This window comes from Spinacia oleracea, chromosome 6 (assembly GCF_020520425.1).
Source record: "Spinacia oleracea cultivar Varoflay chromosome 6, BTI_SOV_V1, whole genome shotgun sequence".
Lineage (NCBI taxonomy): Eukaryota > Viridiplantae > Streptophyta > Magnoliopsida > Caryophyllales > Amaranthaceae > Spinacia > Spinacia oleracea.
The window spans coordinates 61,996,110-62,017,060 of NC_079492.1; the positions used below are offsets into that span (position 1 = coordinate 61,996,110).

General features: G+C 34.4%; 1 protein-coding gene across 1 annotated transcript; it reads left to right on the forward strand.

Moving 5' to 3' along the window:
• Positions 1-9,182: 9,182 nt before the first annotated feature.
• Positions 9,183-9,946, forward strand: LOC110806257 (calcium-binding protein PBP1-like). Its single transcript, XM_022011899.2, has one exon. The coding sequence runs from the start codon at positions 9,314-9,316 to the stop codon at positions 9,692-9,694; it is 381 nt and encodes a 126-aa protein (XP_021867591.1). The 5' UTR covers positions 9,183-9,313; the 3' UTR covers positions 9,695-9,946.
• Positions 9,947-20,951: the final 11,005 nt, after the last annotated feature.

Genomic DNA, 20,951 nt, shown 5'->3' on the forward strand with positions numbered 1-20,951 from the left:
GTGGATTAATATCATTAATCCACTTGAACTGAAGCGGCCTCTAGCTAGGCATACAGTTCACTTGATCTAACTGAATTATTAACTTGTATAATTAACACTGAACCGCATTTTATTAGACTTACCATGAAATGCATACTTGGACCAAGGGCATTATTTCCTTCAACTACCACGCCAATGGACCATCAAAATTTTAATTTATACTAATCTAGCCAAATAAAAGAAAAGAAGAAAATAATAGGGTCTTGGAAATGGATTATCGAACTTTTACTTAACTTCGCTGGAAAAGGCTACATGTACACCTAGTGTACAAGATCCTCATGTACATCACCATTAATTTGTTGACACATCATCAAACCCAATAAAAAATGAGAATGAAAGACAATAAATATGTCATTTCAACCAATAGAAAAGCATGGTGTATAAGATGTCTTGAACACTAGGTGTACATGTAGTAGGATCCAACTTCGCTCCGTGCAGAACATAAATGTTGTGTCATCACTAAGTGAAAGGTATCTCAGGATCGATATGGTTTCAAAAAGATAATTGATTCAATTTATTGTAAAAATTTAAGCTAATCATCGAATAACACGCCAAATTCAATAAGGTAGTGTTTGGATACAACCATTTTATTTGAAATGAGTCATTTTAAATCTGTAATTTAAATACTGAAATTCAATTCCAAATACTATGTTTGGGAAAACTAGGAGTTTAAATTCAGCATTTAAAATTCACTTTAAATTTGAAAATTATGGGATTCCAATTTCATTTTTGAATACTTAAACCATTTATTTCCTGTATAATCCAATTTAACAAAAATAAAAATCATTGCCGAAAAAATAAACCAACAAAAAAGTAAATTAATGTGTACTGATACATCAACAATTTGTTTTACCATACTTCAACATACACATTGAACATTCAGATTGAAAATTATTTTGGGTACAATTCCATCGGATAAAAATCCTCAGAAATTCAGCGATGTGATTTCAATCTACACAGTTGTTCACTCGTGATCCCTCTCCGCTGCTACAAGCCTTCGTTCATCGGCCGACTCAGCCGCCTACCCCTTGCACTTCCAGAACCCTCCGAACCCTCCTCCTCTTCGATGTTCGCCACCATCTTCTCCCCCCTTCTCCAAAAAGATAAACATTCACATGGATTCGCCTGATTTTGATTGTTGGTACATCAACCCAGAAAATCAAGGTTTCTTTAGGTTTCTTAACAAATAATTCAATTTTTCCAACTTTTATCAAAAAATAATTGAAAAATTCAATTGCATCCATGGATTAACTCTCATTTGAAGAACATGAGAGAGAAATATCGAAAATTAATAGAACAATATGGCAGAGAATATCCCGATGGTCGTGAGATTAAAGACGGCTCTTAGAACGTAGATGGGGAGATTATGGATCGGAGCTGTCCGTCAGCGGTGGAGCTGGTCATTGTGATACATTGGTGGAGCGGGTCGTTGTGATGCGGTGGTTAATCGCAAGAGAAGAAAGAGGGCGGAGGAGCGGTGGTTGAGGCGATGGTGGGTTTCGGGGAGGAGAGAGAAAATTATTTGTTATGAAATCTGGGCAAGGAGGAGAGAACAGTAAGACATCACGTATTCACGTGGAATTTGAAATGATAAGCTTTCACATGGAATTTCAAATCCTTAAGAATGGACTTATTATTGTAAGAGTTGGATTTGGGCAAAATCCAATTCCAAATTCTCTGTGTTTCCAAATAAGTGAATTGGGTCAAATCCAAAATTTCAAATGAAATTCAGATTTTCAAACAGGCCATAAGGTCCTTACACTACTAGAAATATCACTTTTAACAACCAATCATTTACGACGGAGTAAAAAATAATCGTTAAAAGAGTGAAAACTGAAAAACTTAAGCGCGGGCCATCCTAAACTTTTAAAAACCGGCAATTTTCAATTTTGTTCGTCGTTATTGTTTTTAGGAAAGGAATAAAATCTCACAAAACTCTCTGAACCCTCTAAAACCTAATTGATAAAAAATTTACTCTCTAGTTCTATGTTCCCGAATACCATGGCGGCGAGGGTTCACTGGAGAATTTTTTGCAAACCTAAAGTCTACTCTCCTTCCTCATGTTTGCAGAGGGTCCTTTCTCATCTCAATCGGTTTCGACAGGGACTCCGAAAGCTTGAGAAAAATGGGGCGGCATTGAAAAAGGTAATGAGATTGGCGGAGGTGCCGTGGGCGAGTTTGGTGAGTTAACTTATTAGTCAATTATTAATCCATTAATAATTTTTTTGCAGAGTTTAATTACTTTCAGTATTGTGAATGGTTATTAACAAGAATTGAATGTCTTATATATTTTATAGAGTACTTTAATATCAGTTCACAATTAAAGTTATTTTCATAGAAATCAATCTACAATTGGAATTATCAGTATGACAATATCTCATATTTATATTCTGTTTTTTTTAGTCATTGGCAATTTTAATTTACATTATCTTGACTAGTTGATGAATTGGCAGAATTGCATTTGATCATAATTGGGATATGTGAATATCTTAAATTTTTTTAGTCCTTTTCTGTTTATCCTTAATATCTCATATTTCTTCTTTTTTTTTTATTTCTTTTCGGATTGACATTAAATCAGGGGTCTTGATATTCATATTGATGGAACAAAGATGTTTCTAAGTTTGTGAGTTGGGTCCTCAATATGCTTAGTACTATAGACTTTGGTCATCAAACTTAATAACTTTAAGTATCTGGTTATTCAAGTTTGGTTCTGCTCACAGTCAATTCCGTTGGAGACCTTGGAGTGATTTTGTGTCTCTAAGGGTGTCTTTAGGTTTATTTTTCCAACTTTTTATTTATTTACATCATCTCTAAAAATTTCCCACTTGATTGCCTTCAAAAACTCAACCAATGCTTAATTAAGCCCTTAAAACCGATCACTTATTAGCATATTGTAGCTCCTATTTTTATTCACTTAGCTTGTTAGTTGTTACTGAATAGGAATTGGGTGAAAGCCTGAAAGTGATATCTACGGAGTATATATTAGCTCTAAAATGATCAATTGCATGTGCTTGTATGACAGGAGTAAGATCAGAAAGCAAGCATACTCCAATTTGGCTCAAAATTCCTTTAATAATGGTTGTTTGGCACGACGTGCTCGGTTCTTTCATTTGCCACTAATGTGTGTGTTGTGTCATACCTCTTTAGGTATATAGGTATTCTCCTTATGTGATTCACAATTATAATATTTCATAAATTAATTAGCAAGCCATTCAATCGGAAACTTAGAGTTCTTGTCTCTTTTTCCTAATCTTTTGAGGCAAATGTTGGATTTTTAGCTCAATTTGGGAGTTCTTAATTTTTTGATGATAAATTGATGTGGGCTTTGTAATTTTGTAAAAACTAATCATGTGTATAAAAGCCCTTTGCTAGTAGTGTTTCTTGAATTATTTATGTAACAACCCCATATTCTTTTCTATTTAAAATACATTTGATTTGAGGATGGAGAAACCTAGGGGTGTTACTGGCACGAAGGAACGCATAAGGTAGATGAGATAATTAAACAGCGAAAGTCTAAAAACAAATAGTCAACTACAATGAATTAGTCTGATTGCCTGACTCAAATCATGATATTGTTGTGTCTTGAACAGATTGTGCCTGTCAAATTATTTATCGAATTATCGGTCAAAATTATCTGTAAATTAGCACTTAAAGGTTCTGTTTTTACAGATTGTCAAAACAGAATCTGTCAAATCATGATATTGTTGTATCTTAAAACTTAACTAAGAGATTAGAACTTTGACAATTGGCCTTAATTAGAGCTTTCTGTATATGATACTTTGACAACTTGCCTTAATTAGAGCTTTCGCTAATTATGTTTGTTGTTAACTTTTTTGTTTGCATCAGGTGTTCCAGAAGTAGGTTCGTAGTAGAAATTTGTATCATTCAAAAACTGATGATGGCTCTGAGTTTACACTGGTTCATGGTGTAACTGCACCTGAAAATGTCATTGCAGCATGTAGTTGTGCATTGTGAGTTCTTATTTCATGCTTCTTTCTCTCTGTTTGATCCTTCATCCATCTCCCCATCGTTTTCCCTTTTATTATTTGAGGTCGTGAACATATGGATTGTCTCTAAGGAAAGAATTTAAATAGTAGCTTTCAGTTGTTTCTTCTCCTAATATTTCCCCAAATGAAATACATTCGTGGGAACTTGACCTTGATTATAAGTCATGTGAATTACTTAATCTGTGCATAAATAATTAGCCCCAGATGTCATGACAAACAAAACTTTTGCATATTTGTTTTCATTTTTGTCATTCTTGATTCTGCATCAAGTTCCTGTTTCAATCGTTCTTCGGTGAGTTTTATTAGTTTCTTCAAAGTTCGTCTCTATTTCATCGATTTTCTGCTCCAGTGAAATAAGATCTGCCAGAGACAATCATATACAACCGACTAAATCAAAATCACCACAAGCAAAAGTTAAATCCGAGAAGTAACACAAAAGACAACTAACATATCACCATTAGATTCTCATTTCCAGCAGTAAGCTTCTCCACCAAAACACTGTCAACAACTAGAATTTCCTGTATAACATGTACATGTTCAACTACTTTCCTAGCAACCTCGTGCCCCTTTTCAAGCAACTCCTTGGTTTCCTCAAAATTAACCTCCATTTTTTTCCAATGCGACTTTAAGTTTAACATTCTCTTGTGTTTTAGCTTCTTCCATATCAGCCTGCAAATAAAGAACCCCCTACTCAATTGATTCAATTTTCTCATTTTTCAAAATCTCCACCAAGACAATCAATATTCAATATTAGCAGCTTATACATTAAGGGAAGCTATGATACATTCAATATCATCACATTGGCTATCAGCAAGACTTCAATGTTTTAGGAAATAAGGAGGGTTTTGTGAGATGTAGGAAGTCTGATTATAACTTAAGAAAATTTGACGAGATGGGGAAGGTAGGCTGACGATTTAAGTATTATTAATAGTTTAAGTGAGCCTTTATTAGTTATGAACCGTGATGCCAATGTAGTCAGAGGTTAAAGTTGATGAACAAATATGCCATATCATTATAGTAGATGAGAAATGAAACTTTCATTAAAGCAAGCCTAACATTTAGGAATCCGATAGATAATTAATAGATTCATGATATCAAACAATCTTAGCATTATAATGTTGTCTTAATCCCAGTTGGTAGTTTGAATCAACATGAAGTTAAATGATATACCCTAATCAAATTATCTAACTCTAGGAATAGTGCGACAGTTGGTGGTTTGACTCCACATGAAGTTGCTCCTTTTCAATTATAGGACTTTTCTATTTGATGTTACCTAAGTCATAGGAGTACCTGGTTGTCTAGAAGTTGATAACTGACTAATAATTTTCTGATTATGAAATCAAATTGAAAAATATTGTAGTCTTATTATCAAGGCTTGGATATAGATTTAATGGTACTAGAACTTTTTGTTCTCATTTTTATAAATACCAATAAGCAGAAACTTTTCTCCAGGTGAAATTTAACAGCAAGTAACATAATTTCTGCATCACTAAACACTATAGCAGGTAGATCAGACGTGGTCCCAGCTTATAGGAAGGATTTTCTAAGAATAACATTATGCTCTTCACCCGATGAAAACACAACAAACCAAACCAATCTATTATAGACTGATCTGTGTAATCAGTTATGATGTTTGCTTTTGATGTGATAATGTGAGAGAAATTTATAGGTAATGATTCTGCAGTTATTAAAATCAGTTTGTGATTGTTTTAAAATTTTTAAACTGATGTCGCTTCACTTTACTCTATATTTTCTATTCTTCTCCTACTTAATACAAAATCTTTCAAACTTATGTCCTAAACTTCCTCTGTAGTTTTTAATCTTATTTATCAAACTTAATTAAGAGATTATAACTTTGACAGTTAGCCTTAATTGGAGCTTCCCATGTATTATACTAATAGCCAAGGTTATATATATGTTGTAGGAGGAAATTCAAAAAATAATGGAAGAAGAACCAACACTTTCCTATGTACAGGTACTTTTTTGTCATTTATATATTTTTTGGTTTTATATCTTCATTTAAAGTTCTTCATTTAACTTTTTTGCTTCTTTATATAGGTAGCACAAAAGGTGTTTAATTCGAAGTCTCGTGATCGGGTTTTGGAGGTAGAATAATACTTAAAGAAATTTGAGGACCACAACCAAGTAGGGTGGAACTTTAATCTAAGTTGAAAGATGCAAACAAACAAAATCATGTTCTAAAGAACCAATCGCGTGGATACGGTACAAGTAGAAAACAATGCACTTAAGAGTCGCATGATCGAGTTCAGTTGAAGATGAGATTAATGAGCTTAAAGCATTTAAAGAATTGTAGTTACAACGCTTTTCAAGAGATGACACTCCAAGAGAAAACACTTCAACTAGTTAGATTTTTACTTTGTTCTTTTAGATTAAACAAGAGTTACTTATCTTTTAGATTTTTTATAATTTAAAGACAAGAGAATGTGGTTTTTGGTTTCATGTAAATTGAAATTCTATTGTAAAAAATCTTTTGAGTAATGAAATTTTCATTTGTTTTAATTGATTTATAGTTATCTATATTGTTTCACAGGGAAAATGTAGGTGCTTCAAAAAGCGCAAATAATATTATTATGATTGCAACATTAACGACAAAATAGTTGGTCGATATTGCCAAAATCCAAAAAAAAATTACCGTTTGGAAGGACATTTTACAACGGATGTTTTGGTCGTTATTGCTTAATTGATCATCGTGAATAAGTATTTAACGACGAATTATTGTTTCGTCGTTCAGCATTAACGACGGATTATCGGTTCGTCGTTAACAATTAACGACGGATTATTTGTTTCTTCGTTAACAATTAACGACGAATTATTGTTTCGTCGTTAACAATTAACGACGAAACAATAATTCGTCGTTAATTGTTAACGACGAACCGATAATTCGTCGTTAATGCTTAACGACGAAACAGTAATTCGTCGTTAATAAAAGTTATTTATTAACGACGAACGTCGTCGTTAAAGCCAATAACGACGGAACCTGTTACAACGAACATCATGACCGTCGTTAAAGGTTTTAACGACGAAAATTAAGGCTTTTAACAACGAAATTGTTCGTCGTTAAATGTCCTTTTTCTAGTAGTGTTATATATGGGCCATCAAAATTTTAATTCATACTACTATACCAAATAAAATAATAAGGCCTTGAAAATGGATTATCGAAATTTCAATTACTCTAGCTTCACGTAGAACGTGAAGCTATGTCATTATTCAGTGAAAGGTATCTCATAATCGATATGATTTCGAAAAGACATCTAATTCAATTATAGTACAAATTAAAGCTAATCATTGGCTTGTTTTAACTACGTACCACGCCAAATTTGATATGGTCCATATGCACCATCAAACTTCAATTTGTACAAATCTAAGCAAATAAAATAAAAGAAGAAAATGATAGGGTCTTGGAAAGAATTATCGAATTTTCAATTACTCTCGCTTCACCCAAAATTTGACATTATGTCATTATGAAATGAAAGATACCTCGAAATTGGACATTACTACATCTACCCACTAGATAGATAACCCACAACTATTAGAACATTAAAAAGTAATTATCATATCTCACTATCACTTTTCTCTAGTGGTGAGCAATGGCGGACCCACGTTGGGGCCAGGGGGCACGTGCCACCCCCGGAAAAAAAAAAAAAAAAACAAAAAAACAAAAAAACAAAAAAACAAAAAACTGGGACTAATTAAAAGCAATAAATACTAAACTATATGTACAATAACTTCGCACAAAAGACACATAAATGGGTCTTGTTGTAGTGGTCAGCAAAGTGTGCAATAGAAGAGCGTCTGGGTTGATAGGGACCTAGGTTCGAATCCCTTTAAGGTGGTCTTTCTCCCTTTCTTTTAATCGTTTTTTTAATGGAATTCTTTTTAACGTTTTTTCTAATAAATTCATTTTTGTATTTTCAAATTGTTTTAATCTTATTAAATTTCTATACAAATTAAAGCATTTTTTCTTACCTTTATATTTAGTTGGACTACACTTAAAACCAATGTTTCACTCCGACCAGAACAAAATAAAATCAATCAATTACTATTCTATGATAATAACATATTTACATTCAAGAATGTTGCCTGCCTCTTTGTTTTTTTAATTTTCTTTTGGATGGAACTTTTAATTGTTTTTCCTAATAAATTCATTGTTTGTATTTCCAAAAAAAACAATTCTTCTTAAATTTCTACAGAAGTTAAATCATTTTTTTCTCACCTTCATATTCAGTTAGACTACACGTAGAAAAAAGTTTCACTCTTACCAGAACAAAATAAAATCAATCAATTACTATTCTATAATAATAGTATCCCCTAAAATACGTCGTTTTGGTTCTTATAATTTTTTTTAACTTATAGTGAGATACTTGTAAAAAAAAATTCTCAAACAATTTGAACTTTAAGCAATCTACCATCTATATATTGATACAAAATTAACATCTTGAAAAATATCTTTGACTTGTAACTACAAATTACCCTTTTTTCGTAACTCTACTCTAATCCAAAACCTACAACAACATTTTTTTTTTGTACGGAGTATATATTCTATAACTACGAAGTACTTGTCTACTTTTGTGCCACCCCTGACCCAAAATCCTGGGTCCGCCACTGGTGGTGAGTAATCTACCGGAGGCCGGATAAACAAAGTTTTTTCCCTCAGAATTGATATGATTTCGAAAAGATAAATAACTAATTTAAATTTATCGCACAAATTAAAGCTAATCATCGACGACCGTTAACCACCGCGCCAAATTCAATAGGGTCCATAATATGGACCATCAAAATTATCAATTTTATACCAATCCAACCAAATAAAATAAAAGAAAGAAAATGATAGGGTCAACCTCTTTGTCATTGCAACTTCCTACGTACCCATCCAAACAACATAAATACGCAGGGAATTGGAAAAAGGGCTCAAAAGGAAACTTCAACAAAAGCAATAAAAATTACTTGGTTTATAAGATGCACAAATATGCAACTTCGAGGAAAGCAACCTTAACAAAAATATAACACCAAATTCCAAAAACATCTCTTTTTAACTTAATCCAATCAATTTCCAATCTGTAACTTCGTTGGCATTAACTATTTCCTCCTTCCTTATATATACTCAAAATCCACCAACTATTTCTTCAAACAAACACAAATTAAACAACAAGATCAAATTAGCCACACCACGTAACGTACGTACTACGTAACACCAATATACTTAACTACGTAGTAGTTAACAACATTGTTTAATTAGTTTGTTAATAATGGCGGCGAATCAAGGCAACAACAACAACAACATTATCAGCAACAACAACGGGGTTGTTTTCGAGGATTTCCTACCATCGATGGTGGAGAAGCTCGGGGAAGAAGGGTTCATGGACGAACTATGTAAGGGTTTTCGACTACTAATAGACGAACAAAAGGGGGTGATAACATTTGAGAGCTTAAAGAAGAATTTAGGGGTTTTAGGGTTGGAAGGGATGAGTGATGAAGAAGTAAGGGAAATGTTGAGAGAAGGTGATGTGGATAAAGATGGATGTTTGAACCAAATGGAGTTTTGTGTTTTGATGTTTAGGTTAAGTCCTGGTTTGATGGATGGTTCTATGAGGTGGCTTCAACAAGCTCTTGGTCAAAGATCATCATGATTGATTGATTAATCATATTATATTCTTGCTAAATTTAGTTGATTAGTTCTTAATTAAGGCTATTATTAGCAAGTTTTATTAAATTTTTTGAATGTCATTTTATTTCATTGCATTGTTTTGTTATTGGCTAGCTAGGGAATGTTAATGTTGATTGTGAAATAGGTGAATTTAGTGTGTGTCATGTAATATGATCCCTATTTTATGATCAATGAACCTTTTATTGTTACCAAAATGATGAAATAATTTCGCTTTTTTTTGTTGGGTGAGCTTATAATTTACTTCATCGGTCTATTCGAGTAATGCCGTCCATATATTAGTTCCTTAGTCTGAAAATAATAGTTACATACTCGTATATCATTTTAGAGTATCCAATATCGTTGTCTTCTTTCTAAAAACAGAAATAGGTTATGGATTAACTTCCAAACTGTACGGAAAGCCTACCGGCAAGCCGGTAGGACATCCCTTTACAGCTACGACGAATGCACAGATCTAAAGGAGACACCAAGACCGCAGTCGGTACCTTAGGTATACGACCCATAGTCGGCATTTCTCTGACATTATCCATCAGTCAGACCCGAAGGAGAAGAGTCGGAATCAAAGGGTAATAACCCGGATCCTCTGTACAAGTAACCCGTCTATAAATACGGACCCCCATCAATGCCAAAGGTACGCAATCCAACCCCAATCATTCTTACAAGCATTTATTACAGAGCTATCAGCATAATCTGACTTAAGCATCGGAGGGGTGAATCTCGGATCACCCCGAAGTTAGTTAACGATTTCACTGTGCAGGATACAGTCAGCATTTAGAGTCGGAGACAAATCAACCCTTTCCTGTTCCAAGCCCGCAACCGGAACACAAACATATCCTTAGTTACGTGGAATCCTAGAGATATGGTTGGAAGGAAAGAACCAACTTTTATGGAATGTTTTAAAATGAAGACTCCCTAATGTCCCGTCAAAAAGAAGGTTAGATAATGTAGCAATATAAAAATTCAACAAGATACTTACTAATGAGTAGGTCTTGGCCTAATAGCAAAGACTGAGAGGCTAGAACGATATATCTACCATAGGTTGTAAGTTCTTTTGTATTGTATGATTTATCAAATACAATAAGATTTAGTCACTCCTAATCACGTAAAAATAGACTTTTCTTACATAAAAGGCAACTAAACAAAACTTGTACAATGATACAAGTCAGTGTAAAATAATGTTGCATATATCGAATCCTTAGGCCCTGTTTGGTTAGGAGTTGTTAGTTGTTAGCTGTTAAATGTTAGCTGGTTTCACTAGCTGGTAGTTGTTAGCTGTTTGTATTAGCTGGCTTGACTAGCTGGTTGAATTAGTTGTTTGTGTATAAGTGTTTGGTAATTAGTTGTTAGCTGTTAGCGATTTAATATGTGAAATTACCATTAAGGATACTTTGTTGTTGGATACTTTGTTTCTTATTAGTATTAGACAATAGTTTATTATATCTTCTCTTTATTTTTTAAATAAGCATAGAATAAATAAAACAAATTTATTTTCCCTTTAAAAAAATAAAACAACTTTTTTTAAAAAAAATATTATTAATTTAAAATTTTAAATACATAAATTAATTGATATGCAAATAGAGAAATGTTAGTGATGATATTACAAGCATGATTGCAATAGTTTTAATTAAATATTTCAACGTACTAATATAAGTTTTATTACAACAAGTAACGAGTAGTAAATGGGGGTAAATGAAATAATGAAGAATGCTAAGTTTGTTAAGTGTTGTAATTTTAGGCAATATTATGACAAAATAGTAATTTTACATTCACTTTCTCAAACCTCTAATTGCAAAAGGCTGCTATGTTAAGCTTTTTGAGAATTAGCTTTTTTACCCCAAAACTCTCTTCCAAACCTCCATAACCAAACACTCCCAATAGTTTTTTGAAAAAGTCAAACCTCTTATTCACCTCAAAAAACTCTTTTTCCTCAAACCTCTCATAACCAAACACCCCCTTAATTTTTTTGGTGCAAATGAGATATAGGACGGGCCGTCTCTGGCAATTTGGAGGCCCTGTGCTAAAATATAGATATTGGGCCCTTATAAATTTTTACGGACAATTATTTAATGTGAAACACATAATTATTATATTAATATTGTTTTATTTATACAAAATATAGAGTCAAATTAATAATGTAGTTTAACGTTTTATGTGTGATGTTTAGAGAAAATTGATATAAAAGTTTGATGAACATGGAAAAAGCAAATAAAAAAGGGGACAAGCACTGAGATAAAGATTACATAATACATAACAAAGCGACTGTTAAATATATAATATTTGTTCTTGAGTGCTTAACCAACATAATTTCTTTTTGGGCCCAAAAATTTTGTGGTCCGATGCTATAAATCCGCTTGGACCTCTCATTAGACGGCCCTGTAGAACAGTACAATATTATAAATGGGGAGGGAATATTTGAAACTTGACATATGTTATACACAAACTTTTAGTATTAATTATTAGGCTAAGACCTCTTTTTTCACATCGGATCCTTATTGCGGTGCAACTGATGGGAAGCTAACCGGTAAACATCTAAACATCATCGTCACGCTTTTGCCGTTGTCAAGAAATTGCATGAAAGGCAATTGCGAAGGAACCAACCTACTAAATAATGACAAAAAAATACATTATGGGATTTGTATTTCCTCTGTTTCAGACTTTCAGGTATCACTACAAAACGGATGTAATAAAATTGTAGAAAATGACTTATAATTTGGATTTTACTCCTATACCCCTTTCACCTTTTAATTTGTGGAAAATGACCTTTTTATTTTATTTTTAAAATGTCCAATTCATATATTTTGTCAAATATATATTTTTTGTTCTTTGTATGGAGTAATTTTTATGGGACCAATTGTACCTTTTATGAAATCCCTGTTATTGTTAAAAGAAAATGTTGTACTCCGTACTTCGTATAAAAATTTGGATTAAAATTCCACTCAATAAAATCAATTTAAATCAAGTACTCGCAGGTTGTATAATTAGTTCAATCGGAATTTAAGAAGTAACCCGTGTGTAGTCTGGGCGATAGCCAAGAGTTTCTACTTTAAACAAATATAAATTGATTTTTGTGTGAACAATTGTTACTTTGAACTATTTTTCCTCCTTTAAAATTATTTGGTAACAAATTAAAATGTTATGTCATTAACGTCTAGTGAAAGTATAATCATCATCTATATCAAATTAAAATGTTATGTCATTAACGTCTAGTGAAAGTATAATCATCATCTATATTAAAAGAGATGAAATCAATGTGGTGATGACAAATATCACTCTACGATTCACCTCTCTTTTAATTTAAAAAATTAAATAAAGTATTTCAATTTGGTAAGGAATAAAATTTTAATCACGTGCATTCTAAAATAACATTGCAATTTGTTATTGAAAATTATACGGAGTACTATACTAATTAGGATGGGACTACTGTAGTAAATATATAAGATAAGATAATTTTATTGCGTCAATATTTTGTTTAACCATCATCACGGTTAAACAAGAACCATGCATTTTCAATAAAAGAAATCACAGTTCCTAATGCTATTTTTAACTTGAATAAGACATACCAAAATTTACTATACCACTAAAATATTTAAATAAGAAAAAGTAAATATTTGCGATAATAATATAGAATTAATATTCGCGGTAGTACTATAGAATTAATGTTTGCTATGGGATTTCGAATACTTTACTTTAGTCTCTAAAGTAGTATAATACTCGGGCGATGCACGATTTACAATATAAATTATATATAGTTTTCATGAAATCTAAACTATATTTATAGACAATAACCAAAATAGAGCTTGTACATATTCTTCTAATTAAAATTAATGATGGATATATATTATTGCCCCATTACGTATCTTACTTTATTGAAAAAATAAAAATAAAACAAATATTGTTTGAAAGAAGCAATAGCGGAAGAGTCGTTACCAGAAATAATCAAATCGTCGACATAAACAAGCACATTCAGTTGAGTCGTGCCCTTAACGAAGGTGAAAAGGGAGTAGTCCGAATAAGACTGAAGAAAACCATAGTGACGCAAAGATGCAGCTAACTTAGCAAACCAACACCTGGGTGCTTGTTTCAGGCCATATAGAGATTTCTTGAGATGACATACCATTCCAGGCTTACCCCCATTGAAGCCCGGGGGTAATTTCATGTATACCTCCTCATCAAGGTCACCGTGCAAGAATGCATTATGAACATCCATCTGATGCAATTCCCAGTTCTTTGCCGCGGCAACAGCTAGAAAAGCCCGAACTGTGACCATCTTGGCAACGGGAGCAAACGTCTCATTATAATCAATGCCCTCGACCTGGTGATTACCAAAAATGACTAACCGTGCTTTGAGACGCTCAATGGTCCCATCCGCATGAAACTTGATTTTATAGACCCATTTGCACCCAAGAGCTTTCTTCCCGGGTGGTAGTTCTTCCATTACCCAAGTTTCATTATCCTCTAGGGCCCCGATTTCTTTTTGCATAGCTTCACGCCACCCGGCATGCTTCATAGCTTCATTAAAGGTGCGAGGCTCAATAGCTGAAATAACAGCTGCAAGAAATATACGATGTCGCAAAGAAAAATCTTCACAATTCACAAAATGTGTTATAGGATAGGGAGTACCTGAGGAACCAGTGGAGGTCGAAGAACGAGTAGATGGACTCTTAGCAGGGACAGTGTGTGTGACGAAATCCTTGAGAAGGACCGAAGGTCGTTTGAGACGACACCCCTTGCCCAAACCAATCGGGCCATCATCGGCTAGCTCGGGAGAATGGGGGTGTGACGGCTGATCCAGTGGGCCACTGGGAGATGAGTCCACGGACTGGTGTAGTGGAGTAGAAGAGGGAACGTTAGGAGACTGGGCCACCGTAGCATCATCACCATGTTGGGCCATAGGTGTAGCTGGACGTGATGAAGTGGGCAGATCAAATAATGTGGCTGATTGGGCCACATCCTCCTGGGCCGACGTGTAAAAGTGGATGGGAGAAGTTGGCAGTGGCACACACTCCTCCAACATATCGGGAGGTGGAGTATCATTGGCAATCATTGTGTCAATGATTGGATCAGTACCTCCATCAAAGGTGCCAACAATATCCTCCTCGAGAACTAGCGCACTGTCACCCCCAATAATTGCATCCCCATTTAATTCATCAGTCGAGCCAGAGAACGGAAATTCGGTTTCATGAAATTTGACGTCCCGAGACACAAAGATTTCAGATGTTTCCATGTCATATATTTTCCACCCCTTCTTTCCATTAGGATACCCAACAAAAGCACATTTTCAAGTCCGAGAAGCAAATTTATGTCCCTTTGACTTGTGATTATATGCAAAGCAAAGACAGCCAAAAATACGCAAGTGATCCAAGTCGGGTGCTTTACCAAACAGTACCTCAAACAGTGTAATATTGTGCAAAATGCCGGATGGTGTACGATTAATTAAATAAACAGCACCCAAAATACATTCACCCCAAAGAGAGATCGGAAGATTGCCCTCAAACATTAAGGCACGGGCAACATTTAAAATGTGTTGGTGCTTACGTTCGACTCGGCCATTCTGTTGAGGCATGGCCACACAAGATGTTTGAAATATTATACCATTGTTATCAAAATAATCCAACATACATCTGAATTCTGTGCCGTTATCACTACGGACCACCTTGACTGTTTTATCAAATTGACGATCAATCATTGCAAAGAAAGAAGTAAAAGCTTTATTAACTTCGGTTTTTGAATTTAATAAATACACCCACACTGCTCTCGAATAATCATCTACCAAAGGTAAAAAATAATGTGCACCGCTAGTTGAAGGAATTGAATTGCAACCCCATAAATCACAGTGAATTAATTCAAATATTCGACTAGCTTTACTATCACTAACTGGAAAACTATCACGATGTTGCTTGGCCTGGGGACAAACACCACAAGCTTTATTTAACTTTTTCGGAATATTACTAGGACAATGCTTAATGTCGGGTACTAACTTGAGAACTTTGTCAGACGGATGCCCTAGTCGTCGATGCCATAACTCAAATGTAGATATGCCAGGAGCGGTCACCGCACACACTGTTGGAGCATTCCGAAAATAAAAGAGTCCATCTCTACGTTCGCCGGCTCCAATCAGGCTCCCCGAAAGTTGGTCCTGTATAGCACAAATAGAGTCAGTGAATAGTAAAAAACATTTCGAATCATCAATCAGTTGCGAGACGGATAATAAATTGCAATGTAGAGAAGGGACACATAAAACATTGCTGAGAATTAAAGTGTCCGTCAAAGTAGCTTGGCCCTCCATCGTAGCAGTGACAATATTTCCGCCTGGCAAACCAACAGGGGAGGCAACAATAGAGGTCACATTCGACAACCGGGAGATATCACCAGTGACATGCCGGGACGCGCCTGTATCAATAATCCAAGGCAACAAGGGAGACGAACTAGTCATTTTGTCGGTCTGAGAGTCATTGTGATGTAGCATATTAAGCACAGCCCGTATCTGAGCCGGGGTATATTCAATTGGGGCAGGAACCTCCTGACCGGTATTAACATCCACAAGTGAGCCATCTCCTCCCGCACTGCCACTGCCAGTAACAGCATTTGCACGAGCCGCAAGAGGTCTGCCACGGCCAGCAGCACCCCCACGTAAGTTACCTGACTTCGTGCGTCGCTGTCGCATCTCTTCATACCAATCCGGGTACCCATGAAGCTTGAAACACGAGCTAGTGTCATGCCCGTCACGCTTACAATGAGTACAAGTGAGCAGAGATTTATCGGGGCGATCGGCTCGGGGCTTCATACGATCAGAAACAGCAGTTTGCACGGCAAAAATAGAGGTGGATTGCACCCCTTCCTTTACAGCATGTGTAGCGGCAATATCGCGTGATCTCTCCTCTTGGATGAAGGCAAGATATGCTTCATCAAGAGATGGCAGGGGAACACGAGAGAGAAGATTGGTACGAACCGCGCCATATAATTCATCGTCCACACCTATAAAAAAATTGATGCAAAACCTCTTCTTCACGATCTGCAATCAGCTTCCCATTAATATCACAAGTGCACATGCCACACTCACATGTACGCAAGGGCTTAAACTGGATCAAATCATCGTACAAACCCATGAGTGTAGTATAATAATCCTCCATAGACATGCCTTTACCTTGTTTGCAGGATGTAATTTGCGAGCGTAGTTGTTGTAGACGGTGACCATTCACAACCCCGTATTTCTTAGCTAGGAAATCCCATAGCTTCTTAGCATTGTCGTGAAAGGGAATTGAGGCAGCGACCTTGGAGTCCATACTCCGTAACATCCATGAGACAAGCATGGAATTGACAGTAATCCAATCGAGTTGCTTGGACTTGTCACTGGGCTGCCCGATTTGGCCATTCACGAACATGAATTTCCGGCGTGATTGTAAGGCCAGTTGCATCGCCTTAGCCCACGCCATGTAGTTCACATCACCACGTAGTAAAACATGGGAAATAATAGTTCCCGGTTGATCTCCAGAACTTAAGTAATACGGAGATGCCGGATCAATTTTGCCGTCACCTTCCATTGTTAATCAAGAGTACTCGCTGGGTATCTTGGTAGAAGAAGAACGGCTGTTCGGTAGGGAAGAAAAAAAAATTTGTAGGTTAGGTTTGCTAGGCTGCTAGCTCTGATACCATGATAAATTAATTAGGGTAATTGTTTTCTTGAGTTGTATTTCACGGTTAACATCAGAATATATAATACAATGTAAGTGTATGGGCTTGTAGGCTAAACACAACAGACACAAGCCCAAATATAATACATAATATAATACAAGGCCTAATAGTTTCAGACTTTCAGGTATCACTACAAAACGGATGTAATAAAATTGTAGAAAATGACTTATAATTTGGATTTTACTCCTATACCCCTTTCACCTTTTAATTTGTGGAAAATGACCTTTTTATTTTATTTTTAAAATGTCCAATTCATATATTTTGTCAAATATATATTTTTTGTTCTTTGTATGGAGTAATTTTTATGGGACCAATTGTACCTTTTATGAAATCCCTGTTATTGTTAAAAGAAAATGTTGTACTCCGTACTTCGTATAAAAATTTGGATTAAAATTCCACTCAATAAAATCAATTTAAATCAAGTACTCGCAGGTTGTATAATTAGTTCAATCGGAATTTAAGAAGTAACCTGTGTGTAGTCTGGGCGATAGCCAAGTGTTTCTACTTTAAACAAATATAAATTGATTTTTGTGTGAACAATTGTTACTTTGAACTATTTTTCCTCCTTTAAAATTATTTGGTAACAAATTAAAATGTTATGTCATTAACGTCTAGTGAAAGTATAATCATCATCTATATTAAAAGAGATGAAATCAATGTGGTGATGACAAATATCACTCTACGATTCACCTCTCTTTTAATTTAAAAAATTAATTAAAGTATTTCAATTTGGTAAGGAATAAAATTTTAATCACGTGCATTCTAAAATAACATTGCAATTTGTTATTGAAAATTATACGGAGTACTATACTAATTAGGATGGGACTACTGTAATAAATATATAAGATAAGATAATTTTATTGCGTCAATATTTTGTTTAACCATCATCACGGTTAAACAAGAACCATGCATTTTCAATAAAAGAAATCACAGTTCCTAATGCTATTTTTAACTTGAATAAGACATACCAAAATTTACTATACCACTAAAATATTTAAATAAGAAAAAGTAAATATTTGCGATAATAATATAGAATTAATATTCGCGGTAGTACTATAGAATTAATGTTTGCTATAGGATTTCGAATACTTTACTTTAGTCTCTAAAGTAGTATAATACTCGGGCGATGCACGATTTACAGTATAAATTATATATAGTTTTCATGAAATCTAAACTATATTTATAGACAATAACCAAAATAGAGCTTGTACATATTCTTCTAATTAAAATTAATGATGGATATATATTATTGCCCCATTACGTATCTTACTTTATTGAAAAAATAAAAATAAAACAAATAAGGGTACGTAGATAAAATTATTTTCATTTTCGTTCATCACATGTATCAAACATAAAGTTATTCTCGTATACCCTTTTATTTTGATTGTTATACCCACATATTACTTGCCCCACCATTTTCTCTGTTACTCCATCGTTTAACACTTACACACATCATGTACTTTATTCAACTATAGATGACTTTTACGCACTTTCCCAGCTTCTTAACCTGAAATGGTCGAGGAGAGGGGGTGTTCTTTTTTTTAGGATACTCCCGATGATAGATCTAGTGGAGACGGGGCGGGGCCTGTAGCTCAAAGTATTAGAGAATGTGACTACGAACCACGTTGTCGGAGGAGTAATTGAATAAACAAATAAAATGTTATAATATGTATAATCAATTCAATGAAGGATATGTGAGGCGCATCTACAAAAAAAAAATTCATTTCTGCTCCAACATTCACTCGTTTAACCAAACCCGCCTCAAACCCATCATATACCCGAGATTTTTAAAACAAAAAAATTGGTTGGAGAGTTTATAATATTTAAACTCTGTTTTAGATATTTGACAATATGGTTGGCTTATTGGGGTAACTGAATAAATAATCAAAACGTTACAATATGTTGTTTAGTTGATATCCATAATCAATTAGATAAAAGATATGTGAGGCGGGAGGGTTCAATCAAAGATCTATGTTTGCCTTGTCATCCGAGGCGCATCTACAAAACAAAATTCATTTCCGCATCACCCACCTCATTAAACATTCCTCCATCCCCCCCCCCCTGCGGTGGTTGAGTAGGGGTCTCCCAAAAACTCGCCCACTGATAAACTGAAATTTCTATATGTGGTTGTTGTAATAATTGGTTTTTCAAGGCAAAATACTAGAATACGAATAAGAACGTGTTTAGGAAATCGTTGCGCCGTGGTAACCAAACCACTGCTTTGAAAACGAGATTCGGTGCAACCGGGATGCACAATTGTATTCACCGATTCGTTCACTAAAGTTTACACAACTTTCATCACACAAAGGCACTTTTGGGTGATGAGATGGAGCCACATAAACTTATGCCCAAATGAATAAGGAATAAAAAAGGCTTGAAGAGATATATGTAATCCGGTATTAATCGTGGCAAGAGGTTTACTCATAAAATACAAAGAAGAATCCAAAAGTGATTTTCTATATCTCCACCCAAAGAAGTGAGAGAATATATATATATATATATATATATATATATATATATATATATATATATATATATATATATATATATATATATATATATATATATATATAAAGGATGAGTGGGAAGATCAAACACTTAAAGAACTCCAAAGATCAAGAGTGATCAATGACAATCAAGAGTTAATAGCTCATAATAATAAGAGATTAATTATCTCCAAAAACATGGAGAGTAACCAACAAACCCACTCACCAAAATCAGAAAGGAATAAGGGAAAACATCAATTTGTAACAGCCAAAGATGACCAAAGGCCAAAGGAGACCAATGTCATTAAGAGAGTGTAATGAGATCTTTAACTCAAGAACATGAAAGGCATCTAACCCCCAAACCATAAAAGGGAATCACTTATGATTATAATTATCAAAGGATTAATCCCAATTAAGATAACTAAATAAGTTGTTACACAAGAATCTCGAGGAAGCAAACAATCACAAGGAAAATCAACCGTTGGCCTCGCGCTCGGTCGGGCCACTCCGCTCGGTTCTAGCAGACGAAACACTTTTCCAAGCTTTACTTCCAACAGTGGTAAATAATCCACGTTACCTTCAGTTAACTTTCGAATATACTCCTGGCCTCCGACCCTTTTGATTATATTGATCCATATCCAAAATTAAATTTATTAAAATTGAGTTTAAAATGTGCACATGAGTTATTAAAGCTGTCACGTGAGGAGAGAGCATAAGTGAGAAAATTTTCCATTTAATGTATGAAGTAATTTCAAATGGAGACTCCAAGTATGAAGCAAAAAAAGGGATGGATTCAGTATTGAATTAAAGACTTGTGAAAGAGCAGGAAGTGATTTTTTTGAGATATACTTCCTTTGTTTCTATATATATAGTTGGAACATACTCTGTTTTCACACTTTAAGAAAAATGAATCAATCTTCTTAAATATATACAAGAGTAAAAATGAAAAGCGGTTCTACTATTTTATTTGGTGTATGAGAGGTTAGTAGATTTTCTATCATACAAATTAGTTTTCTATTTATAGTGTTGCAAGTATTGTGATCT

Excerpts from the sequence above, each read along its gene's own strand:
- LOC110806257 (XM_022011899.2), top strand. The coding sequence starts at position 9,314 with ATGGCGGCGAATCAAGGCAACAACAACAACAACATTATCAGCAACAAC.